Raw genomic sequence first — 26,395 nt, 5'->3', positions numbered from 1 at the left:
AGCTCTTTTACACTCAATATGTCACCAGCACCCTCCTCAACCACCACGTACTCATGCACACCACACACAGCACTTTACACCCACACACAAGGCCAGCCCCTGTGTGCGCTGAGTTACTGAATGCAGAACCATGAGGCCATTGATGAAGAGCTGCCGAATGAGCCCGGTGACAGGCAGAGTAGGACATTTTATACCCTCCCACCTCTTCTGCAAAAGACCAAAGTCCTTTCGCAAACCCCCTAACGTACTGACAGGCCTGCTTTCTTGGTTTGAATGGAGCCAGCAATCTGGTTGTCACTACAAACCGATACAGACACACAATTTTTTTGACTTTTCACAATAATTATGCAGTATTTTTGAGGCAGACAGGACATTTGAGAGAGAGGGAGATGTACAAAAAGGTTCTCAGCTGGATATCTAAACATAAATGCATTATACCGTTAGGTCAGTGAGATGCATTTTTTGCCTTAACTTATTGATGTGGTCAATATTGGCAAGAACATGTGCTGAATCTTGGAAGGTGTTTCTTTTGGTATGCACCAGACTGATAAATTTACTGAAGTATGTGTGTGTGTGTTTGTGTGTGTTGGTGATAAGTAATTCTTATAGATTTGTAGTTTTGGGCTAGGCAGCAAAGTTTTTAGTGCTAACCAAAATGTGTTAGTTACACTGAGTATCAACAACTGTGAAATACTAAAAGTTGTCTCCCAATGCTCACTCAGATTCATACTCTTCTTTACTTTAGACTGATTTAATCCTGAATTTTAACAGTTTTTTGTGTATTTTCTTCAGGCAAAGTTCATGTACGGCTGCTTATTTTTAGAAAAACACGTTAGAGCTTTAGCTTTTTTGTTTTAATAATTGTTTTTGTATGGGTAGTGGTTGTGGAAACTCAAGTATTATATCAGCACTACTATCAAAATACTGTGAGCTGGGATTGACTCCAGCGCTCCGCAACCCTGCCCTTGATAAGCGGGTATAGAAAAAAGATAAATGGATGAATGTGTAGATCTGTGCAACAGTTTTAATATCATGAATGTGGACTGTGTGTGTCCGGGGTCTGTGTGCTAGTTCAGCAGAGTTAAGCCGGTGGACACTGCAGCTGTCCTGGTCACTGGGGGCTGAATCAGATCAGAGTCCTTCTATACAGCTGCAGCTTTGTGCTGAATACAGCGGTTTTCTAGTTTTCACACACACACTACCCGAACACAGCGCACACAGCCCCATTAGAAACACAGAGAGAATGATGAGGATAGATGGACCAAGGCACTAAGAGAGAGATGAGGAGAGAAATTCAAAGAAGGAAAATGAGAATGGGGAGAGGTTAGACAGAAAATGAGGAGGACAGTCAGTCTTTTTCTTGTGACAAACTCCCTTCAAGTACACATTTCCCCTATGAAGCATGAGGAGATTAGTGAGCTAGCCATGCTACTGTGGTTCAACCACTGCCCTCGTCTGATAAATGTTGCATTGGTCCAGCAGCACTTTGCACATGGTGGATATTAATAATAAAAAGTCAGTTTGTCATGCTGTGGCACAAACTGTGCTGGAGTTTTGCTTCACACACTGTTGACTGTCTGTAGGTCAATCTGACATTTGACCGATATTTTTCGCTAACATCCTCCTTTCCCCTCTTAAACAGCTTTAGGGGATCAAAGAAGGGATGGCTTAGGATTGGTGTATTTTCAGGGTGGAGGTGACATTAGGAAGTGTTTGTGGGGGTTGTTTTGGTAGTCTGGCATTATGCATATTAGGCCAAGCGACCAAAACAACCTCTTGACAAAAGGGGACACATATGTTCTGTGTCGGCCTGGAAGCCGTCTGTTTGTATCCGAGGCTCTTTTCATTCCCACAGTCGGTTCTTCTCCGTGTTGACGCCCACCACCACATAACGCCTCTCCTCTCCTGACTCTCTGAATGATGAGGTGCTGTGGACGACGAAGGGATTTAAGGAGAACGGGAAAGCCAGACCTTGGCAGAGGGCTACTATCTGTGAGATCAGGAATGACGCATCTCTGTGTGTCTGTGCATGCAGGCATCCGTCATAGGCACCGTCTGTGCCTGTGTGTGTATAGATATTTTGCTTGCAGAGTTGTATGCGGGATTAATCATGTTTGTTCTACTACTCCCTCACTCTGCTCTGCCAGTTTTTGGCACCAGATACCAAACCACAGACTGATGTTTTGCCACCGAAAGGTTGCGACTTATTTTAGAAATGCACTGGCATCCACCCGTATCCACTAAGCTATCTTAATTCCCAATACCGCACGTCACCGTGAATCCAGACGATGTGAGTGCATGCCTCTGCTTGCCTGTGTGTGTGTGTACAGTGAGCATCATATTACAGAATGTGTGTGTGTTGCAGTGGCCAGACATAATGCAGACCTCACACAGTGCCTCATTCTTCGTAATCTCATTAGCCTCCAAGCCACTAATTTGATGTCAATTCATGATAATGCAATCTACACGGTCGGACGTTTAACTTGGGCTTTACAGTATTAGCATCCTTTCATGTTCCAACTGTACAGTCAGTGTGTTGTACGACTTTGTTTGTGTGCATGTACAAGAAAGAGAGAAGGAGATGAAGGCCAGCTGAACAGACCTACAGTAGCTGCTTCACTGAGTGAGTGTGAGGGACCAAGCAAGACAAGCACCAGCAACACACCATGTCCTTATTTAAGGGTTTTCATTTCAATGTCCAGGAGATACAAACCACTTTAACTTGAAAATGGACACATTAGCAGGGCAGTTTCCTATGAAGTGATGTCCAAACTAGAAGTTGAGCTACAGGCATGGCATGAACAATGAGCAGAATTCATATTGAACAACACAAATTAAGTTTATAACTTCAGTTTTGAGCTTCCACATGAATCCTAATGAGTTGGTCCTGACCAAAAAGTCAATGTCTATGCTCACCGTCATATTGTAATTATCAAAAAGGACAGAAACTAAAGCAACCAACTCATACCTAACGATAGATAAAGTTAATATGATATATAAAATAATGTGTCACTGTTGAACTTGTAAATGACATTTTTCAAATGTGTTTTGAATGACAGAACATTTGCTTTACAATCATCACTAATAACTTGCCCAGTGATTAACACCTAAATATATTACCACAGTTACCACATATGAATACACCATATGAATCAAAGCCAGTAGATAATAATTTGTTACATTGTTCTTTTGACTGGTTTAATCCACATTCTCTTCAGGAAACTTCAGTGCTAAATAGTAGTCAACCAAAGCTAGTAATCCCCATCATGATGTTTGGTGCCACCTAGTGGTATAATAATGCAGCCGCAGGCTGACTTACTGACCATTAATCGTATTGCTCTAATCTCCTTAGCGAGGAGGCAGCTGACAGCACTGTGACACATTCTTTCCACTGATTTGTAAACCTATAAGGCATCAATGTAAGTCAGATATCTGGTGCTCTACATACACTATATGTCAACCACTGCATTGTCACACATTCAGCTCTCTACTTCACTACACTCAATACCTTCTACTGTCACCACCACTTTTAATCCTTTTCCTCCTGCCAAGGATCTGTGTTATGGGATTGAAAAGTGTTGCCTTGGCCAGTTTCATCTCTTTCTGCTGAGCCCATGGTTTGCATAAATACACACACACCTCTACAGCTGAGCATCAGTTGTTTCTCTTTTGGATTGTCCTTTTAAGCAAAGACTGGTTTTCTCTCAAGTGTTCAATGCAAGTATTCAGCTTGTAAATTCAGCAGTGCACTAGTACTAATAATCAGTTACTGGCGCCTTGTTCCACTGCTGATTCAAGGAATGTTGGCTATTTTATGTCATCTGTTTCATAGTCATGTGAGTTACATAACTGTTCCTATACTTAAACAAGCTATATTTTCCTATTTGTCATAGCAATAAAGTTGGCTTTACTGTGACCCATTCCTTCCTGAAGCACATCGGGATGGTTATAGTTGACTAATGTGCTCTCAGATCATGTGGACTTCAGGGAATTTTTATGCCATTAATGGAATAACTCACTTTAGGGAGTTGTTTTTCCAGACTCTGTGTGTGTGGGGGGGTTAGTGGGTGCAGAGAGAAAGAGAGAGGAGGGAAGGGTCTTTGTTTTTTTTTCCTCCTGTCCTGTCACATCCTGTGTGCTTAATGATTTAGAGCCAGACTGATGACGTCACCTCTGCCCGTGAGTGACTGTGAGAATGAGACAGCTGATGAGGTCCAGAAGGAATCCAGACTTAAACTGTTAAAAGAGACTTTGGACCTTTGAGGAGGCCAACTATCACTACAACATACATACTGTACATTGTTAGAGAACTGTAGAAGTGTGTGTGTGTATGACATCAGTGTTTGTGATTTATCTTATGAACCTTACAACCTTTTCTTCAGATGTGGATGACTCGAGTTTGATGTGATTGATTAGGAATTCAAACAGAGAAGGAAACACATCTGGGCTCTGATACTCTTGACAGGTGTTCAGCAGTATATTAACCACCACACTGAAGCAAAAATCTTGTAAAAATTCCACTCATCATGCACACATGCACATTTGTTTCAATTCAACTTAGTTTGGACTACTATCATGAAGCAGAGTAAAAGAGAAAAATTAAAGCAGTGTTATTTAGATACGAATATATAAAATGTTTTTGCATACACCCACATAAAACTCTATTTGCAGAAATCTTAAAGCACATCCAACCTACTTTGTCAGTGACTTGAATCAGAATACTTTATTGTAAATCGTATAACTTAAAAAAAATCACTGCTTTTGTTTTTGTGAATGCAGGCATGCAGACTAACATACCAACGTACTCATAAAGCCACAGTACACAGCACCACATGCTCCTCAAAAATGTCTGCTGTCCTGTTTTTAATTAAAGTCGGACACTTCATGACAACAACCCCCATTTTGATGTTCTCTTTCCTTCCCCTCCTTGACTCCTCTGTCTGCTCACCTCCCTTCCTTCCTCTAGTAAACAGAAAACTTCCTAATTAAAAGCAGAAGAGTGCTGCAGTGAATGAGAGCGAAGGATACAGAGGAAAAAGAGAACAGCCACGTCAAATGCTGTATAGATTGATTAACTAGCAAAGCACAGAGGGAAGCAGAGAGAGCAGAGAGAATAAACCTGTGAGATTAGAAAGCCAAAAGTTGAGTGTTTGAAGAGAGGCTGAATGAGAGGAGGCTTGCTGCTATTAAGGGTCTGAAAAGCAGCTGGTAAGGGTTTGTTTATAGTCAGCAGAGTGGGAGAGAGATAACATTTTTGGAGGATTAGAGGCAGGAAATAAAAGGCAGCACCAAATAAAGAAGAAAATGCAACCGGTTGGCCAGACCCTGGGGAGGGAGGGGAGACTGGGAGGGGGAGCAGAGTGAAAAAGAAGGGATTAATGAAGGAGTAAAGGATAGGGAGGAGAAAGGGTGAGGTTAAGACTTTTATGCTGCAGTGTAAGATGGAGTGCCAGTTTGGTAAAAGACAGGAAAGACGTCAGAGACAGAAATGCAGTGGGGAGTTGCCTGCACTGAGGTGGCCAGGACAGGTTTTGCTTAGATAATTCACTTGTAGCTGAAATTTAAAGCAGCTATAATTGATATTTTCATAATAAAAATGGACTGAATGACTATGAGTAATGTGAAAGGGGTAGCTTGTAATGATCAACTTAATTATCACCTCACTTTGTAGTTCCCCTCAGCTCTACTGAGCATTTTAGTGTCTTTTGTCTCATGTTTTGAGTTTCCTGCCTGAAACATTACTGTTTTGGTTCATTCTCATTGTTCTCATAGTGTCTTTTGTGGCTGCAGCAGGCAGCTATTTTCAGTGAAAAAGCTATAAAAAACCGATTGTAAACTACCCACCCGGCACCAGATGGCAGACAGACAAAGTTAGGATGAACAAGCTGGTGAACACAGAAAGTAAAACAAAGCTAAAAGGAGAGTGAACATTGGATATATATTCCTCAGGGGGGCAGAAACATGTCTCCAAATGAATGCTAATTTTGCTCAATGTCTGCTTGATGTACAGTTTGCTAACTCATTGACAATATCAACTTAATAGATAATAGTATGTCAGTGTTTGGTTAACAATGTGTTTCTGCTGCCAGTCAATGATAAGTTTTTAATTATGTTTTGAAAGTAAATGCATAAACTGTAATTAACATTTAACATTTAGGTACTTTAAAGATTTAGATTGCAGATGTGTTTGTAGCTTTTGAAGTATGACCTTTGGTTAGCAGATACTGTTACTGTATGTAATGCAGGGTTTGTCAGTAGCTGTGTTTCCATCAGCGTATTTTTATGTGCATTTTGTAGTATCACATTAGAAAACGTTAATGGAAGTGGCAAAATTTGAAAGAACTTTTGAAAGAACCTTTTTTGAAAAAGAGTTAATGCGCTAAATGGGAGATGGAAACACCTTTGCTGAATAAGTTCTGACGTAGTGAACATTTAAGTCACAAGATTGATCAGCTGTTTCCGATTTCGGCGTCTTCCCAGATATTCCCATAACACACGAAGAAATGGCCAATACTAGCTGACATGAAAGAACAATTAGCTACAATTTGCCCAGTTGAAATGAATTCCTGAAGACCTCTCTCCATTTTTCTCTCGATGGCCAAGGTGACTGGTTTTGTCTCCGATTTTCAGCCTCTACTTCTTCTATTCTGTGTATTACAGCCATGCGTAATGTAGCCTATACCTCCAACTTCTGACAAAACTATGCTTTGTGTAGCCTAGTTTATTTGCTCCAAACCAATTGATGGAAACATGCTTAATCAGCATTTTCTTTTTTTTTTCTTTTTTGCAACATTTCAAAAGACACAAGTCGCTCTACCAAAGAATGTTAAGAAGTTAATGTTTTGGAATGGCCAAGTCAAAGTCCTGACCATAATCCTACTGAAATGTTGAGAAAGGACCTGAAGCAGGCAGTTCATGCAAAGAAGCCCACCAACATCCCTGAGTTGAGACTGTTCTGTAAGGAGGATTGGGCTAAAATTCCTCCGAGCTGATGTGCAGGGCTGATAAACAGTTGCCGGAAACATTTGGCGGAAGTTATTGCTGCAAAAGGGGGTCATACCAGTTATTGAAAGCAAAGGTTCACATACTTTACCTCACACAAATATGTAGGATTGGATAATTTTCCTCAATAAATAAATGATTACGTTTAATGTTTTTGTCTCATTTGTTTAATTGGGTTGCCTTTATCTAGTTTTAGGACTTGCGTAAAAATCTGATCAAGTTTAAGGTCATATTTATGCAGAAATAGAGAAAATTCTAAAGGGTTCACAAACTTTCAAGCAGCACTGTATATATGAGGGGAGTTTACCCAGCATGGGCGTGTACACAAAAATATACAAATGAAGTTGTCTACGTAGACTCAATGACGGCTAGTCTACCAATATATAAAGTGTACAATGATGAGTACGGGAACCAGAGTTGGTTATAAATCGTAGAGTACTGTGGTACACAGAATCTAAAAAGTGGAGTGAACAAGAGGCAGCATGCATGTAGACAACATCACCATAATCCAAAACACTTAAACAGGAAGCCTGCACCATTTTTTTCCAGGTGATCATGTTAAAGCAAGCATTGTTTTGAAAATAAAAACCTATCCTTAGTTTCAGCTTCTTATCAAGATTTTCAATGTGTACTGTACTGAAAAAAGTATGTCATTCAACCAAATACTTATAAGATGACACCTTTTCAATTCAGTCCCCATTTAGAGTGTAGACATTAGTGTTATGTGAGGATTGGGAATGAATTTGGTTTTCTTTGCATTAGGAACTAACTTTAGCCCATGTAGTGAGACTTGAAGCTATGGAAATGCTATCTGAAGTTCAATGGCTTGATTCAGAGAAGGGGCAACTAAGCACGCTACTGTGTCGTCTGCGTAAAGGTGCAATTTAACAGTTTGCAAGTCCTTTCCAATGTTGTTTATAAATATAGAAAATAAAATAGGAGCTAAAATTGAGCCCTGGGGGACACCCTTGGAAATCTCTAAAAAGTCTGATTGAAGACCATCTGTAAAAACACATTGTGTGTGCTCTGTAAGATAATTCCTGAACCATTTTATAGCTGTGTCCCCTATTCCAATATCACCTGATCTATTTAGCAATAGCTCATGGTCTACAGAGTTAAATGCTTTTGACAGATCAACAAATAAAGCAGCACAGTGTTGCTTTTTGTCCAGGGTATTGACAGTATCATTTAGTGCCAGAACAGTTGGGGTAACAGTGCTGTGCCCTGCTCTAAAACCTGACCGTATATCTGTTAGAATGTTGTAATCTGACAGAAATTGTTTCAGTTGTCAGTGTACTTTAACTTCCAACATTTTAGCAAGAATAGGGAGCTTGGAAATTGGACATTAATTGTTAAGATCTGAAGGATGTAAAATAATTTTGTGATTGAATTTTTCTGTAGATTGCAATTAAAGATGTATGCTATAGGCTTAGCAATAATTTCAGCTGTAACCTTTAATAGGAAGGGCCCTAGGTTGTCTGGTCCCAGAGACTTTTTTGGATCAATAGCTTTAAGAGTCATGTAGATGTCCTCTTTTAAAATGGGTCTAAAAACAAAAGAGGCTTCTCATGAACCAGCTCAAGGTGTCACAGTGCTGGAGTTAGAGCAATGAGAACCTGATTTAGACTCATTGAAAACACAGCCAATTGATACAAAGTGTTTATTAAAGAGCACAACTATATCATTTTCTTTTGTAATATCAACTTTTTCTCAAGTTTGTGAAAATATGTTCAGGGAGACCTGAAGAAGAGTTGGAACAGGACAGTGTTTTAATTTGCTTCCACATTTTAGAGGGATTATTGACATTTTCTGACACAGTTTTTAGATAGTAATCTGATTGAGATTTTCTGGTCATGCTTCTGCATTTACTTCTTAAAGTTCTAAAAGCAGACCAGTCAGCAACAGAATTTGTGGCTCGAGCTTTGATCCATGAAACGTTTCTTTCTCTGATCATAAGAGCCAACTTTTCAGTGAACCAAGGATTTAGTCCTACCGCTAATCCTAAATTTCTTTAGAAGAGCTTGCTTATTACAAATTGCTGTAAAGGCATTGTGAAAATAAGCTGTTTCAGCATCAGGTGTCAGACAAACATTATCCAAATTACATATCTGTATATATCATGTACATATCTTATAAGACATATAGCAGAATTATCATCATCATAATTTCATCTCCCATAAAAAGTACCCATCTGAGTGAGATCCACAACAGTACAGTGACAGTGGTTCAGTGACAGTCGAACAAAAAACTCCAAAAGTGATTCTGCCCTACCATGGTGAATTTTAAGATAAGCAGGGAAGGGGATGAGGAGAGAGGCAGCAATGGAGAAGGGGAGGGGAAGGAGTGGTTTTGTGGTGGTTATGTGTGCGTGTGTGTGTGTGTTTGGAGGGTTGCATCACAGGAAACAAGCTCTCCATCCTGCAGTTGAATTTGACCCTTTGGCCCTGGATCAAATGCTCCTCCGGGCTGAATACCATGAAGCCTCTGTCCTCTGCACCACGCACTGCTCTGCACTGCACGGACCGTCTGACTGACTGCAAGAGGGGAGGAGGAAGGGAGGACAGAAGGATAGGGTGAGGAGTACAGAGAAAAGTACTGCAAGAGGAGGTAGGAAAAGGCGTACGTGGAGAAGAAAGTAGGAGAAGACAGTAGGAGACAAAACAACGGAGCAAGGATCGAGTTGGGACAGAGAAAGTCCTCTGAAACCACCCAGACACACATCTTGTTGCAGCCTAAAATGTGAAACCAGAGACACTCACTCACTCTGACTCCCACGTCTCTGCTGCCTGCCTGACTGGCGAGCGATTGAATCGGAGAGAAGTCGCACCTATTTTTAGCCCCACGCTCGATGGAAGGATGGAAATGCAAACAGACAGTAGCTGCACACGCAAATCTGAGAGAGACAGAGAGAGAGACAGTCTGTGTGAGAGAGCGAGTGAAAGGAAGGGAGGAAGGAGGAGTGACTTATTTGTGAAGTTCTGCAAGTTTAGATCACTGGCTCATTGCTGTCTGTGGAGAACACATGGCTGGACTGGACACAAGGCAGAGCTGGGAGGATTTCTCTGCCACAAACAGCAGCTCTTAATCGCTCTGCAGCATTTTCTCACATATTATACAACTGTTTGAATGCCTTCCTGAGGGAGCTGAAGCTAAAGAAGGGGCTTACAGGAGGATTGCCCCGCCATGGAATGTTGTAGATTTGCGTACAGGATCGTAGGAAGTTTTTCTTCCCACTCTCGGGTTCGGAGCTGTGGATCTGGATCCGAGGAGATTGCGCGCCTCTTAGAATTTTCTCAGAGACTGGGAACGTCAGACTGGGAGGACTGTGGCTCCGGTAAAGACGAGCAGCCACCTCTGGCCATTTAAACAAGCACACAGATTTTTTTTTGCACCTACACTCATCCAGACTAAGGAATTCAGGATGCGACGCTTTGACAAGCTGAAAAAGTCATTCCCCTTCCTGGCACACTTTCATGTATATCGAGTAAGTCTGGTGTCTACTCTGCTTGTCCAGTCTGGGATTTTTTTGTCTTTGGTAATATGACACAGATAGTTGTAGCTATAGTCAGCATCATGTGGTTAACTCAGATGTTAGAATACAGCGTTTGTATCATGAATAAGGTATGGTGGAGGTCAGTGGTCGGTATGTGTGTGTGTGTGTGTATGTGTGTGTGCGTGTGTGTGGACCCTCCAGCTGGACCGAGGCGGTCCACTGGGAGGGTTGTTGTTATTGCAGCAGGATGTTGGAGCAGAACAGATCTGATACAGGACATGGCTTTGGCCAGGAGATGTGTGTGAGTGAGTGTGTGCGTGCATTTCTCTACCACCATGAGGAATGAGTTCAGGCCAGAGGCATTTCTCACCAGGGACATCATGTTGTTTCTCTGCATCTAAATTACTACATCGCTCCTTCCCTTCGGTCTCATTCTTTTCATTTCTGCCTTTCTTCTCACTTTGTTTTCTCTGTTCTTCAGCAACAAGTGAAAACATTTTGGGAGTTATTCTGAATTGAAAGTTAGTACACCAGGCTACGCTCCTTGTTTTTAATACTACTTCCTGTCTAATAAACATAAATTCATGGAAATGGGACTTCCTAGTATTTAGAGCCCTGATCCTGGACTTCTGGCCTTGGTTGGGATTCCTCAGAGTGCTGCCACAAGTCGCACCCAACAGTAGATCACAGCATTCCTCCTGCTGCCCTCACACCTCACCAATGTGCATCTTCCTCTTCATCTTATTAAAGGAGAATCCAAGATATGTTGTTATATAGCAACCAAGTACCTCAACCTGGTCTATTACTGGATGTATGACAACTTATTTCCATGCAGCACCTGTCTCAAAAACGTACAGAATGTGTGATACATATGTCTGTTAAATAAGTTTTGTAAATCAGCGGGTTAGCAGAGAAATGTAATATGTGGGCTTGAGCACCTTGATTTTGACCCCTGATGCCTCAGATATGACACTGTCATGGAAAGAGGCCTGAGAGGAAGCTGACTTGCGTCTTTGGCACCGTCCAGTGAAATAACACTCACATGTTGACTGCCAGGGAAGATCAGACTCGGGGCTGCATTGTGGAGGATAAGCGGAGTAATAGTTCATGGTGTACATCCTGTATAAGAATATGTTGTACTAAATACAAAAATGGGTTTTTCATGTATGCAAAAACACAAAGAAAAATGTTGATTTGTTTAAATGCTTCCAGAGAAAACTTTAGCTTCACACTCTCACAGCGTTGAACTGCAGACCATATGAACATGCAACATTGGCACAGCTTAGCACTGTAGTGGACTTGCCAAACAGGCTGTTGTATCGTCTTTCTCAGGGTAAGGGTCAGGCATGATGCAGCAAAATGCAAAATATGAAAACGGATTCAAATGACTGCAGCTGTAGTTAATCCTAAAGCCACAGGCATTCAGTTCAGCCTGCGTCCTTCTACAGGCTCTTACAGCTTATAATAATATTTTTGGTTAAGTTATTGACCTGCTTGTGGTACTGTACCTACTTCAAACAAACCAGAGGATTTCTGTTCAAGCTAACATGAAAGAATGTTCTCACAGTACAAGTTCGAGCAGAAACAAACCCTGGCTATTTTCAGTTGACCTGTTAAAGCGCACTCCTGCTGAGTCGGAAAGCCAAAGCTGCACGTTCGGACACTGAAACAGAGATATCAGCCGACCCACTTTTATGTGCAATAGGATGAATTTGTATCAGGATACAGACATCTGGCATAACCATTGGGGATTGAGCCCTCCCAGCAGACTGGCCTCAGGCAAACCTCTCATCAGAAATTCATGGAAAATACAAAACTACTCACTTTGTTGAATCTTTCCTCTGAGAAGGGACGGTAGATACATATTCACATGAAAACTATATGACCTAACATTGGGTGTATATTTGTGTGTGTGTGTGTGTGTGAAAGAGAGAGAGATGTTCTTTTACTCTTTAGGTTGCAGCCATTAAGCAATAGGAAGTGACCTCTAACCAAGTCCATTAAGATGTATAAATGACCAAGAGGAAGCTGTGACCTTGTGACACTTCCCTCTGGACCTTGCCTCAGCCAGCACAGGAAGTTCCTCATTCACATTCTAACTATTACTCAGTTGATTGACCCCTGCGCCCCAAAGCATCCACCCTAAAGGTCTCCCTATCAATCTTTGCAGATTTGGAATGTTTGTCATTTTTTGTGTTGATTCATTAGGTTTATGGGTTTCATTTTCCCATTGTTGGAATAATGTTGTAGACCAATATGAGCAGGTGTAATAAAAGAGCAGGCTAACTCTTGTAATGTAACTCCATCATCATGACTAATAGCCTTGTAAAGAAGCACATCAGGATTTATGCTGAAACTTTGCAAAATTTTGTGGTAGTTTCAGCTGGTTACATCAAGCAGACAGTGAAGGATGATGTTTTCAGCTGGGGTGTTGTGTTTTGACACTGATGATTGATGGTCTGACTCGATGTTGTATGGAGGGATGTTATGTACTGGGTATTGTGGTCAGACTGTGTAGGAGCCTCCCGTTTGTCTTCACTGACACCAGATGTGCATCATCCATCTCATGTTTCTCTGCCTGCTGTAAGACTATGATGTCTGCAGACCCAAATACCACCTTCTTTTTCCAGAGTATTTATTAATCTATTTTGATGTCATTTGAATGTTTTGAAGAAGATCAATTACTGTCATGGTGGTATAACACCACAATGATATAGGAGTTGTGTAATCAATACCTACCGGTAAATTTAAAGTTAAGTCAGTGTACAGTCATTTCTTGGCCAATTGACGAGCAGCTCATGTTATATTTGGCCCATTACCGTCTATGTCCTCCTTTATGTGATGTCAATTTGGGCGACTGTCAATGGTGTGTGTGTGTGTGTGTGTGTGTTGCGAAGGTGCGTGCATGTTTATGACTGGCCATATGTGTATGGTATTTGGACAGTGATGTAAATGTCTGAGCATCTAAGTAGGTATTTTACTGTGCAGTAAACAGTTACTACACAGCACACAGTGGCTCTGAGCTAAGTTGACCTGTTTTTACAGAAAATAGTCAGCACCAAAGAATGGTTTATTCAAAGTTACTTTTATACTTGCAGTGTTTTGGTCCAAGCATTGAGAAAACTGTTAAATGACTACTTTCAACTCAGTTTCCTGTATTCTGTGTGTGTTTGTTTTTTTTTTGCAGAAACTGGGCAACAGCATGCAGTGTGAGGAAGGCACAGAATGGCTACTGGAGCTGCTGATGGAGGTGCAGCTGCAGCAGTACTTCCTGCGTATCCGAGATGATCTTAACGTCACACGTCTGTCACATTTCGACTATGTCAAGAACGAAGACCTGGAGAAGATTGGCATGGGTCGACCTGGTGAGAAACTGTGTGTGTGTGTGTGTGTGTGTGTGTGTGTGTGTGTGTGTGTGTGTGTGTGTGTGTGTATGTGTTTGTGAGTGTGCACACAAGTTTTGTTGTGCTTAAGAAAAATATTAGTTTATTTGCACAGTATGTGTTTTTATATATTTGTGCATCTAGTCTACTCAAAGGCCAAATTTTAGTTCATTTCTGCTGAGATCGTGAAAGGTGTCTGAGCCAAGACAACATCACATAATAGAGAACATATACATGTGTGCAAATTAACTGGTAGCCTTACTGTTAAGTTTCTGACCTAGCTCCCTGGTAAGCTTGAAACATCTAAGTATATTGTGATATTGCCTCTGGATCCAGGTAATAACCTTCCTTCCTCTATCCACTGGCTGCCTGCCCAGTCCAAATGTCCACTTACTCTCTTCAGCAGGCCTTTTCTTCCTCTTTCCTATTTGACCACATTAGCAATGTGGATTTAGGAATGGCAGGAACAGTCTGTCAGTTTTGTACAGACATCCATTGTCCTAAAAGGATAAATCCTAATAATAACTTTGATGATCCCCTAATTTTTCATGCATTGTCATCAGCAGGTCAAAAGTGTCCAGTACTTCGGTGTATGATCAGATAACTGTAAAAGATTACTGTACTTTGTGTCATGTTAGCAAATGTTATCATGTTAATACACTTAACTGTGATGGTGAACATGGTTGACATTATCATTGGGAGCATGTTAGCATGCTGATGTTAGCATTTAGCTCAAGTGCAGCCTCGCAGGGCCTCTACCATAACTAGGGACTAGGACTAGGGATTAATTATACGTTTTAGCATAATGAAAGCCAACTTTGATGAATAGTTTCCTGGCAATTTTCATTTTTCTTTTGTATGATTATATATATCCACATTCTCCATCTTATCTACATATATATAGCCTGAAGTATTACTTTTGTCAGTGATGACAGTGCTTCATTTGGCTCACTCTGAGAATAGCTGGAACAAATCCTCCATTACTAATACCCCTAATATCATTTTAAAGTCACAAGTGGTGATTAGGCACAATAGGAAGGGACACTAAAGTGCCAAGTCTTTTGCTTGTGGTGTGTGTGTGTGAACTGGATGGTAGCAGTAAATCCAGTTACTGAAGCCCTTAGGGCCTCGACTACAGAGCTGCTTAAGACTAATTACACCCGCTTCTTCTGCTCATATATTCCCTCACATCTCTCTCCTCCACACGGCCTCTTTAGTATTTTCTTCTTTTCTTTCATATCTCCAATCTCTGCTCGCATACAGTGCAGAATGAGTGTGTTCTCCCTCCTTTCCTCTCTCTCCCTCCCTGTCTTTTCTCTTTGTTCACATTATATCCAAACTGGGTGTGTCTTCTTTAGTTTATCCTGTCCTGCTCTTAGTTTTCTTCTTTAATTTGTGAGAAGGGTTTGCTAATTACATGCTAATTAATTTCTGTATAGTATTCCTCTTCTGTTACTCAAATCCTAACTGATCCTATAATGTAGGTTTTGACTGTGCTAACTTTTGTCTTTTGTTCTCTTGATAAAGGGCAGAGACGACTGTGGGAGGCTGTGAAGAGGAGGAAAGCCATGTGCAAGCGCAAGTCCTGGATGAGCAAGGTGGAGCATGACAGAGATAGACAGACACAACACACACACACACACACACACACACACACACTCACACACACATATAGAACTCATTTATTATGGTACATGGTATGCTTGACATTATGTCACCGCAGTGGCATCTCGTCTTTCAGTCTGTCTGTATGTGAACACAATAAGTCATGAACAATACATGATGGAAACATTTGCACTGCAGTTCCCCCTTGTACAGATGAAAAGCAATTTTCTGGAAACTGCTTCAACTCCTTTTATACTATCATGCCCATTCATCATGAAGCTACAACTAGCAGCCAGTTAGCTTAGGGGAAAATTCTAGCCTGGCTCTGTCCAAACGTCAAAAAAAAAGCACACTAACTGACATGTTATATCTTGTTTGATTAATCCAGAGTGTAAAAACTACACATTGTGGTTTTAAAAAGGAGCTATTGTGGACTATTTCTTGGCTGGGATCAATAACTTCCTGGAGTCTTGCAGCTGTAATAGTCTGGCACATACCCTCCATAAAACTATGAATTGTCATTTTATTACTTAACCTTTTAACATCCACCGGGTTGCCAGCGACCTGCTTAAGCCAGTTGTAAGTGGTAGCATCATACAGTAATGAGTCAAAGCAATTGGCACAATTTGGCCAATTGGAGATGATTGGAGAGGTTCGGGGACACCAGTGACACCACAAACTAAAAACTCCCTAGCTCCCATAAGATTAGACCTAGAGGTCTAGAATTTTAGACAGGTTGACAAGATGTAGAAGGTATAAGGTGTTCTGCATATAAATGGCATAAAGTATGTCTTAATTATTGTTATTCAAATATGACTCATTATAGACGAGGACCAAAAACACTTTTTTGAGCCTTATTTGAACTGATGTAGTTTTGTTTGTGTTTTAGCCACATGCTAAACAAACACTTTTCCAGAAACTAGAAGATGTCACTTGTCAAATGAAGCCTAATACATGCATCATGGCCTTACAGTTCTTCTGTTAAGCTTTTCCATTTTGGTATGCCAAATAGGCAAAAAGTATTTGTACAGATTAAAGTAACAAGATATAACTAGCTTGTTCCCCCTGTTTCCAGTCTTCGTGCTAAGCTAAGCTAACTGGCTGCTGGTTGTAGCTTTATATTAATAAACAGATATGAGAGTGGTATCAGTCTCCTCCTTTAACAGCCTTCCCAAAATGTTTAATAATTCCTTTAACATATTTACTAAAATTCTGCCTTCTCCATGATGACATCTATTAATATGATGCTAGTTTGTTACGTCATAACTCATAGGATAACCATCCGCCATCTTACCTGGGTATTGTTTACAATCGCCACATATGGACAGCAACTATGGTTGTTGATTGTGCAGCACCTAATTGCTTTACTAAAAGGACCAAAGAGACCAGGGAGGCTGGCATCATTTTTCACATGTCAACTACTACTACTACAAAAAGTTAGCGAATTAGCTACCAAGTAACAGACCAGTTTAATTCTTAAGTCAAAGTTACTGCTGATTGCTAGCTTTCAACAGCATTGATCTGTTAGCGAAACAGATAAGCTATAACCAGCAAACATTGTTTAATATTAGCTATGTGTGTGTGTCAGCAAGAGGGAGACAATTTATGACATGAATAAATATATTAATATATTACAGTAGGTGTGTTTTGATTGACTGAAAGCGTGATTTGTTCTCTTTGAACTATAATTATCAAAATTTCTATCCAAATAATTGTTTTGTTTTTTTAATTAATTCCAGACAGGCACAGTTGTCTTACACTCATTACTTTGAATAAAAAACAGTATTGGTGTATTGGTAGAAAAATACAAGGATTATAAAAACAACATAAGCCTCTTGCACCACAGGTTCCAACTACAGCAAGTTTAAAACTGGACCCAGGTAAGATGGCTGCCATAGGGTGCCATCCCAGAATTGCAAGTCATTATGACACATCACATCTAGTTCTTTATATCTACAGTTCAAATAATATTTAGGCGTTCCTTGTTTGGGTGATTTATTTTATTAATGCTACAGAGTGTGCACGAGTGAAGGCCTATGGTGATTATGGCGGATGTGATTCCTCAATTGGTTCTGTGGCTTTTTTTTCTTTCTTTTTTAAATAAAAAAATGTGTGCGAGTGCGTTTTCAGTAAACATTCCTCCAGAGAACAGAACAGCTTGACCCTTCACATGAGAATGAGCACGTCCACATTCAGACACAGACAAAAGTCAAGTCATGAGAGTTGGTGACAAACAGATTCAGAGCATGCTGCATTCACAGAAATGTTGTCTCATGAAGCATAAAGTTTCCATTTAAAGAGGCAGAACCAAGTATGACTGTCACTTCTTCCCCTTGTAATATACTAAAGGCTGAAAGACAAATGAAACTGATTAAAAGGTACATTAGACACATACTCACACAAACACTGATACACCTACACACATCAAGGCTCAGAGGAATGAAGTGTGTGAAGAAATACTATGTGTGTGTGTGTATATTTGTATGTGTGTGTCTGTGTGTGTTGCCTGCTCTCAGTGGAAGCCCAGAGGAGGGTGCTTGCTGTCTATAATTACACCTGTCTGTTTCCGCCTCTGGCACCGTCCTCAGCTAGAGTAATCTGCTTCCTCAGCCCCCATGTGCGCGCATGACTCTGTGTGTGTACGTCTGTGCGTGCTGCTCTGCCATCATCAGAATCTTTTGAATGTCGAGCCTCCTATTTGAAAACCGCTTACCACCAAGACAAGCACACACACACACACACACACATACGTGCACAGTAACCGCAGAGATGTGGTGTTTTTAAAAAGGTCTGCAGCATTATGTCATGTCTGGTCCAATGTGAATGTGAAACCACACACCGCTTGCTACTGTTTATATCTGGCCAGTCAAATATGTTTGGCACTGGGGATTCATTGACACCTTTTTTTTCACTGACGATACCGTTTCTGAGTACTGACATTTGTTTATCACCCAATAACTAGTCCACATTAGTTTCATTCACTTTATTGGACAAACATTAACTCACCGTATTTCCTCAAATAGTGGCCGGAGCTTTTATTTACCTCAACTGTAGAGGGCACCAGACCTTTATTTGAGGCAGGCTTGTATTAGAGAGAGGCCTTTATTTCTAATTCCCTGTTTGTTTTGTATATTTGCGCATATTTTAGTATGAAGCCTCCTTGTTTTCTGATCTGCTTCCATTTGCTCTGTTAAATTTTTGTTACTGCATTACCGGTAATCCACCTGGCCTACTCTGACATGCGGACCACCCCCCAACCATTATCAGCAACCAGGCTTTTATCTGACTACCTTACTACCTGTCTTTTATTTGAGGAAAAAATTAATTGATGTTTGATATTACTGTTTTGGGAAATTATATTTGATTATCTTACCTTATAATAAATTACCTCCAGCATCTGACAGCAGCACCAGTTTCTGTGCATTCCTATTTTGGTAAACAGTCTTATTTAGAGCCTCTAAACAAAGCTTTCCCTTAATGGCTCTGCACAGGACACACATTGTATGAGTTCAGATTTAGGGGAATGGAAAAGTCTTATAGACTCACACAAACACGCACACATACACACAGAAATATTCAGGTCACTTAATCTAATAGTGCATCCTAATGAGTACTTCCTAACAGCTAAGTAATTCCTGCTGTGTTGTCAGCACTTCAGCCAAGAGGCAGGAAATTTCTCTTTCTCTCTCTCTACTAATGATAAGTGTGTGTGTGTGCGCGCGCTCATGTTGGTACATATGCATAGTCGCTTACTGACTGCACAGCCATTAGTTTTTGTTGAAAACGTTCCACCATATGTGTTGAGCATTCATTATTCAACACATAGAACATTAGCATTAGTGTGCACATAAGAGCTTGTGCCTATAGTTATGCTTTGAAGTGGATTTGTGTGTGTGTGTGTATGTGTGTTGCTGGTGGGGGTAATGGGGCTGCTCCAGGGCCAGATAAGAGCCTGGGGATCACCGTGTGATGGTGATGGTTCCTCATGTGAAAATGGTCCGACTGATGGGCGCTGGCCAGAATTGGACTCTACATTCCAACCTCACACTCCCACAGATACACACACACACGGTGTATGTGAATTCAAATGGGTGGAAGGTGAAAGCAGGAAGGAGATAGGATGAAGAGGCTCACTGTTTGATGAAGGATGACTTTAGCTTCTGCTTCAAGGTGTTTCAGCACTTACAGTACATGTAGTGGTGCAGTAGGTATGTAGAGGGCCCTGTCAAAGCTAAAGTGTCCTATTCCAGTGTAATTTCAAAATAATTATAACATATAATTATTATTAATTATAAATATAATAACAGTACAAATATGAGCTACATACACAGAGGTGCAAATCAACAATCAACTGGAAAAACAACACAGATGCTCTCCTCAAGAAAGGACGGAGCAGACCTTTCTTCCTCCTTTTAATGTGTTTAACAAGCAACTGAGGATGTTTTACCAGTCTGTGGTAGCGACCGCACTGTTCTTTGCAGTTGTGTACTGGGGAGGAGGCATCAAGGCTGGTGTTGCCAGCAAACTTAATAAGTTGGTCAGGAGGGCCAAATCTGTGGTTGGGCAGGAACTGGACAGACTGGAGACAGTGGCAGAGAGTACGATGAGGGACAAGATCAGTGCCATTCTTGACAATCCCTCTTACTCGCTCTACGGTGAACATTGGTTCATTCAGTTACAGACTAATTCCACCAAAGAGCAAGACAGAGCTCTTCAGACACCCATTTGTGCCCACTGCCATCAGACTGTACAACAAGAACTGTGACAGCAGGATAAAACAGCTGTGAAGGCCACCAGTACCATCTTTATCCCACCCCATACACTCACACACTCCTCCATCCTGTGTATATGTGTGTGTATCTATGTATGTACTGTATATATGTGCGTATATGTACACACACACACACACACAGACACACATATATGAATGTATGTATGTATGTATGTACGTGTGCATATGTGTGTATGTATAGTGCAGGTCGGAGGTTTGGACTTTCTCCTATACACACACACTCTCTTTCTCTCTCTATAGGTGTTCAGTTTTCCACTTTTGCTCACCTCATTGCACAGCCAGCTTCAATCTGTCTTTCCCTCCTTCTTTTCCTCTCTAGGTGTTTAGCGGTAAGCGCCCAGACGGAGCAGACCTCCCCCAGCAGGGCCAGCCAGCCTCCTCCTTCCGTAAGCTGTCTCCCACACCTCCCCTGGGCCTGGGAGAGGGAGTCCTGGCCACACAGCCCGGTGGAATTGCTCCTCTTGATGGGCAGCAGCAAGCTTTGACCTGCCTCATCCCAGAGAAGGACTTGACGCTGCTTGAGAAGCTCGGGGATGGATCCTTTGGTGTAGTGAAGAGAGGAGAGTGGCTGACGCCTGCAGGAAAGGTGGTGAGGAGATATAAAATCTATTACTTTCTCTTAATAAGAAAGAAAACTCCTATATGTTGGAGATATTAATGAGAGGCTAGGGGCATGTTCAGACTACTGCAGTTTTTTTGCTTAAAATGTTTGCATTTTGCAGTAATGCAGTAATAACTCTGTGTACTCTACACTGCCTTTATGATGAGTTTCTGGGAATCTGATTAGCACTGCTTCTGCCATAAAATTTGTGGAGGGAAAAAACTGAATACTATGAATGAATTTCAAAGTGTGTAAAAATCCTAAATCTCTTTTTTGTGGACATGTCTAAAATCAAACTTTGTATTTGACATTTTAAATCTCTCTCCTGCTTTGCAGCTCAACGTAGCTGTGAAGTGTCTGAAGACAGATGTGCTCAGCCAGCCCGACGCTCTGGAGGACTTCATCTGTGAGGTCAATGCCATGCACTCCCTGGACCACCAGAACCTCATTCGCCTCTACGGTGTGGTGCTCACACACCCAATGAAGATGGTAGTGGACACACAGAAACGCACACACACAGGGAGTTTACAGACATATGATTTGTCACCAACAATCCCTGTGCGCATACAAACAAACACACACACAGATGGGAGGATGGAGGAAAGAAAGGAGACAGGAAGGGAGGAGAGCAAGTGAATGGAAGAAATTAAGGGCTGACGTTTCTGCCTCGTTGTTTTCAATCCAGTGTTACTTTCTACTCATTTCCTCTGTGGTATTTAGGATTCAGATTGCCAAATAGTTTATGGACTATGTTATGATTACTTTTTGCCAACATCTCTTTTTTTGTCTCCAATGTCTCCTTTTTGTTCCACACATTTCTATTCTCACTCTCCCTTTTCTTTTCCTCCTTTCATCTTCAAATGTTTTCCTTTTTAATCCAACATTCTTCCTTCCTCTTTTCACCCACTCTCTCTCTCTCTCTCTCTCTCTCTCTCTCTCTCTCCCTATGTTCTGCAGGTGACGGAGCTGGCTCCTCTGGGTTCTCTGCTGGAGCGTTTGCGCTGTGTTCGTCCACAGGGCCCTGTGCTGATCCACAGTCTGTGCCAGTATGCCGTGCAGGTGGCCTGTGGCATGGCCTATCTGGAGCAGAGGAGGTTCATCCACAGGGACCTAGCAGCCAGGTAGGCCCCAGAAAGCTTTTTAAACGTGGAACTAATACCGTAAGTTTAGGAAGCTATTTACTGCAAGGCTCAAAATCTTTTAAAAATGGTGGTATTCATCTTATTCTCCATTTGTTGTTCCCTCTTTTTCCTTTTTGGGATTTTTTAATGGCATGTTGAATTATTTAGATTGCCTCTCCTTTTCACTCCTCCACCCAGAAATTTACAGGCCATTACAGGGAGACTTGGCCTACAAGCAAAATGACTCACTGGTTGGCTGGTTATACTGGGTGGTCTTGTCCAAATTAGTCACTTTCACTTAAGTGTTGACACTGTATGGATGCTTGAGAAAAACCTAAATGGCTGGTAAAAATGAGTCATTTTCCCAATTAGAGTAGTGATAAAGTAGTAATGACTGCACATTTTCGGAAGAGACTGCCAAGCACAAAGAAGTTTTCTCAAGCAGCGGTGTTCACTCCTTTATCCTTGAGGTTAAGGTCATGTTGATTTTCTAGTTTGGTTAATTGTATTCGTCATACAGTCCAGAGTTGCGTTCAGAATAGCACACTACTCACACTATACACTCTACACACAGAGTGTAGCTGTATGACACATAAAGTATATGTGATATTGTTGGATCACATCCACAGGTTTAAATGTGCACCTCTTAGGTTTTTTTTTCTTTTCTTTCCTTGTAACAATTCACCAAAACCATAATAACTTGACAATTTTTAAGTGAAGTTCAATTTATTCATCTTCTTTTCATATCAGGTTGTCAAACTATTATTATATAAGTCATAAAAAATCCTACAACAATAAAACTTCATACAGCACCTCATACAGTTTTAAAATTTACATAAAAATGTTCAATGTTTGACCTTCTATCATCAGGAACATCCTGCTGGCCTCAGCTCACAGAGTGAAGATCGGTGACTTTGGCTTGATGAGGGCGCTGCCTAACAACCATGAGCACTATGTTATGCAGGAACATCGAAAGGTCCCTTTTGCATGGTGGGTGGACTGAAGGAGGAACACAAGCTAAAGATCTTGAGATGGATACAATCCAGGGATGGATATGAGTGGTTTTAGAAGTTTGGGTGGGAATGTGATTTATTATATTGCAGAAAGTTCCCACAGAGAAATCTGATCAGTCAAAGCTGCATTTCAGTTGTGTAATTGTTATAAAGCCAGGCTTGCTGGACTTCTTTGGTTTCTTTGCCAAATTATGTGTCAACCAAACAGCTAGCTGGTAATCTAGCTTTCTTCCTACACTTTTTATTCATATTAAAATATGAGCTTAGTTTACATTTCCGAACACAGTACATTTAAAAGGTACTTTAAATGTCAGAGCAGCCCCAAAGCTAAATGCGTTCTCTGCTGAAAGTGGGTATTACTCATTAACAGATATGTAGATACTTGGTTTAATGTGCAGTCCATGTTATAGTTTGCTGTCTGTCCTGCTTCAGGTGTGCCCCTGAGAGTCTAAAGACCAGAACGTTCTCCCATGCTACAGACACATGGATGTTTGGAGTTACTCTATGGGAGATGTTCACACATGGCCAGGAGCCATGGCTGGGCCTTAATGGCAGCCAGGTAGACACACACACACACACACACACACAGAAAAAAACAACCTGCATAAACATGTATGTACACTGTACATACAGGCAAACTTAAATATCCACACATCTAGTCCCTTTTACACACATGTACACCTATACATTGTCCTTGTTTTGTATCCCAGATCCTGCACAAGATTGATAAAGAAGGTGAACGCCTCCCTAAGCCAGAGGACTGTCCGCAGGATATCTATAATGTGATGCTGCAGTGTTGGGCTCAGAAACCAGATGACAGACCTACCTTTGTCGCTCTGCGAGAGTTCCTGCTTGAGGTAGGGCAGCAGTCATTTTGGATCGCCAAAGGTGTCTGTTCATGTGAAATATGATTTATTATTTTTAACCTTTATGGATCTTATGTTTTCAATAAATCTACTCATTCTGCCATGCAAGATTACTAAGCAAAAGACTCTTTATTGCCAGACTTGATGCCTCACAATGTTCCCTCAGCAATCCATTATTGCATAAATTGACTTTTACCTCCACCTAGTGGACATACTCCAAACTGAAAATCCACACCTGCAAGAATTACATCTTACAATGGTTCTCACATAAAAGTTCGTCCCAAATTTTGCTTGTGTCTTCACCTGTGTACTTTGTTGTTTCAAATGTTTGTGTCTTTGTATGTGTGTGTCTTTCTCAGACCATGCCCACAGACATGTGTGCTCTGCAGGACTTTGACGAGCCAGACAAACTCCAGATCCAGGTCAATGATGTCATCACCATCATTGAGGGAAGGTGGGTGTCAATGAGAGTTTTACAATTTGAACTAGAAGTCTTTAAAATCAGGAATTTTAAATACAGTTTAATAGAAGCCTTTCACAAAATGATGGTTGTAAAAATAATGTGCCAATTTAATTAGAGATTGCATTTGTCTATGATTTTCTATATGTGTTAGTTGTTATTAATTATTATTTAATTAATTATAATTGTCATTATTCATGTTACAGCATGAATGCAGTAAATGTTTGGGAAAGGCCCTTTACATGCTACTGAATGCCTTCAACATCACATTGTCTTCACCGCTGAGCAACACATACACTGTACATGTTGTACATAACATTAATCACAGCCTGTGGGTCTTTTCCAGTATTTGGACACATGTGGCTCACTTTTAAACCTAATGAAAAAGAAAAATTACTATTAAACTGAATCTAAAAACAAAACTCTTCAAGTCATAAAGTGTGGGTTGTCCTCTTTCATCCTAACTCTCTACATGTTTCAGGGCAGAGAACTACTGGTGGCGAGGTCAAAACAAACGTACCCAAAAGGTCGGGCAGTTCCCCAGGAACGTTGTGACATCAGTTGCGGGTTTGTCAGCTCATGACATCAGCCGGCCACTCAAGAACAGCTTCATCCACACAGGCCACGGAGACAACAACCCTCATCGCTGCTGGGGCTTCCCTGACAGGATTGACGAGTAAAGACTGTTAATAATCTTTCAATTTATAAAACTGTACTGTTACTTTGCTCTATGTTGGAAGATGGTTGTAATCTGTCTGATGAAGATATGTTGAATTAGAGCAATAGCACTGCCACACTTTCACCAATAGATGGCAGTAGCAAGTTGCAGTACATTTCCAGAAGGTCGTTGCGGCTTTATAAAAGGCCAACAGACTGAAGATATTTACATTTACTGTATTTAAGTCTGTTCCTCTCTTCCCTCTAGTTTGTACCTCGGGAATCCCATGGACCCTCCTGATGTTCTTGGTTTAGACCTCAGTTCTGCTCGACCCACACAGCTACCAGGGAGAGCTACAAGTGAGTAGAGGGGCTCTTAACAAAGACTTAAAACACGCCACAGTCAGGACCATTTTAATTGACAAACACCATATGCTCTGCATTATTTTTCTCCACTTATTTGCAGGTCATTTTTATGACTTTGATAGTTGAAAGGCATGACAAGAAATGAGGGGAGAGAGAGAGATGGAGAATGACTTGTATCAAAGCTCCTCAGCCAGACCTATACTCTGAGTTGTTGATGTACCAATCAGTGTCCACCATCTCAGGGGTCAAAACATTTTTTTAACACTATTGATCAGGACTCATGTAGGTTTGACATTATGCTGATGTCATGACCTAAAAGTCTGGAAAGAACAGAACTGGTGCTCCAGCACTGAAACAGCAGATGTCCAGGCCTCACTATGAAGGTCCCTTCAGTCGTTTTCTCATCATATATTATAAATAGAGATGCTTATTCATATATAGTTTAAAACATTAATATTTACATTTCTTAAGTGATCACGGCTGATCATAATTGAAAATACAGGCCTGTTTTACTTCTATAAAAATGTCAATAAATTTAATTGCCTAGTGTCAGTCCCTGTATTAATAGTTAATTATGTCAACCAATTACAGAGCAGTATATTGTAAACCTGTGTCAATTTCAGTGTCAGGAGACCCTGTTGTTTACATTTGCATCATGGATTGTGCAGTTGAATGTCAAGGTTGGAGCCTGATTTTTAAAACAGTTTGCTGTTTCTTTTCTTTCTGACACTTGCTTGAAAAGCTTTCATATGCAATCATTTATCTCCTGCTTTTTTTCTAATCGTTCTATCTTTGCTGCTGTCATTTTTTTTTTTATCTCTGTTTCTCCTTCCCTCTGCGGTTGCGGTATTTGCTTTTATTATTCCAGAGGAGCCTCCTCCCCGCCCTCCTCAACCAGCAGTGTTAATCAAGAGTAAGTCTGGTTTCTCTCAGCAGCTCCTCACCCATTGCTCCTGCCCTCTCTGTTCCCTCCTAGCTCCGCTCCTCAAAGGTACATCCTGTGTTTTTTGTCTGTTTTGTCTGTCCTTTGCCTGTT

At 41.0% G+C, this 26,395-nt stretch overlaps 1 protein-coding gene across 7 annotated transcripts in view; it reads left to right on the top strand.

Annotated features, from left to right (window-relative positions):
- tnk2b (tyrosine kinase, non-receptor, 2b) overlaps nucleotides 1-26,395 on the top strand; it is a 62,937-nt gene that overhangs the window by 26,575 nt on the left and 9,967 nt on the right. For 4 of the 7 annotated variants that reach the window (XM_042428945.1, XM_042428939.1, XM_042428940.1 and 1 more), the window contains 11 exons: nucleotides 13,683-13,860; nucleotides 15,406-15,476; nucleotides 20,595-20,864; nucleotides 21,213-21,365; nucleotides 21,834-21,997; nucleotides 22,868-22,987; nucleotides 23,443-23,569; nucleotides 23,721-23,867; nucleotides 24,236-24,330; nucleotides 24,818-25,012; nucleotides 25,262-25,353. In XM_042428945.1, coding sequence (XP_042284879.1) covers nucleotides 13,683-13,860; nucleotides 15,406-15,476; nucleotides 20,595-20,864; nucleotides 21,213-21,365; nucleotides 21,834-21,997; nucleotides 22,868-22,987; nucleotides 23,443-23,569; nucleotides 23,721-23,867; nucleotides 24,236-24,330; nucleotides 24,818-25,012; nucleotides 25,262-25,353 — 1,612 coding nt within the window. Of the gene's footprint in view, nucleotides 1-9,554; nucleotides 10,487-13,682; nucleotides 13,861-15,405; nucleotides 15,477-20,594; nucleotides 20,865-21,212; nucleotides 21,366-21,833; nucleotides 21,998-22,867; nucleotides 22,988-23,442; nucleotides 23,570-23,720; nucleotides 23,868-24,235; nucleotides 24,331-24,817; nucleotides 25,013-25,261; nucleotides 25,354-26,395 lie in introns of those variants that run through there. The other 3 variants (XM_042428944.1, XM_042428943.1, XM_042428942.1) reach the window with 3 other exon arrangements.

The sequence above is a fragment of the Thunnus maccoyii genome, chromosome 12 (assembly GCF_910596095.1).
Source record: "Thunnus maccoyii chromosome 12, fThuMac1.1, whole genome shotgun sequence".
Classification (NCBI taxonomy): Eukaryota; Metazoa; Chordata; class Actinopteri; order Scombriformes; family Scombridae; genus Thunnus; species Thunnus maccoyii.
This window is presented reverse-complemented; position numbering and strand designations above follow the sequence as displayed.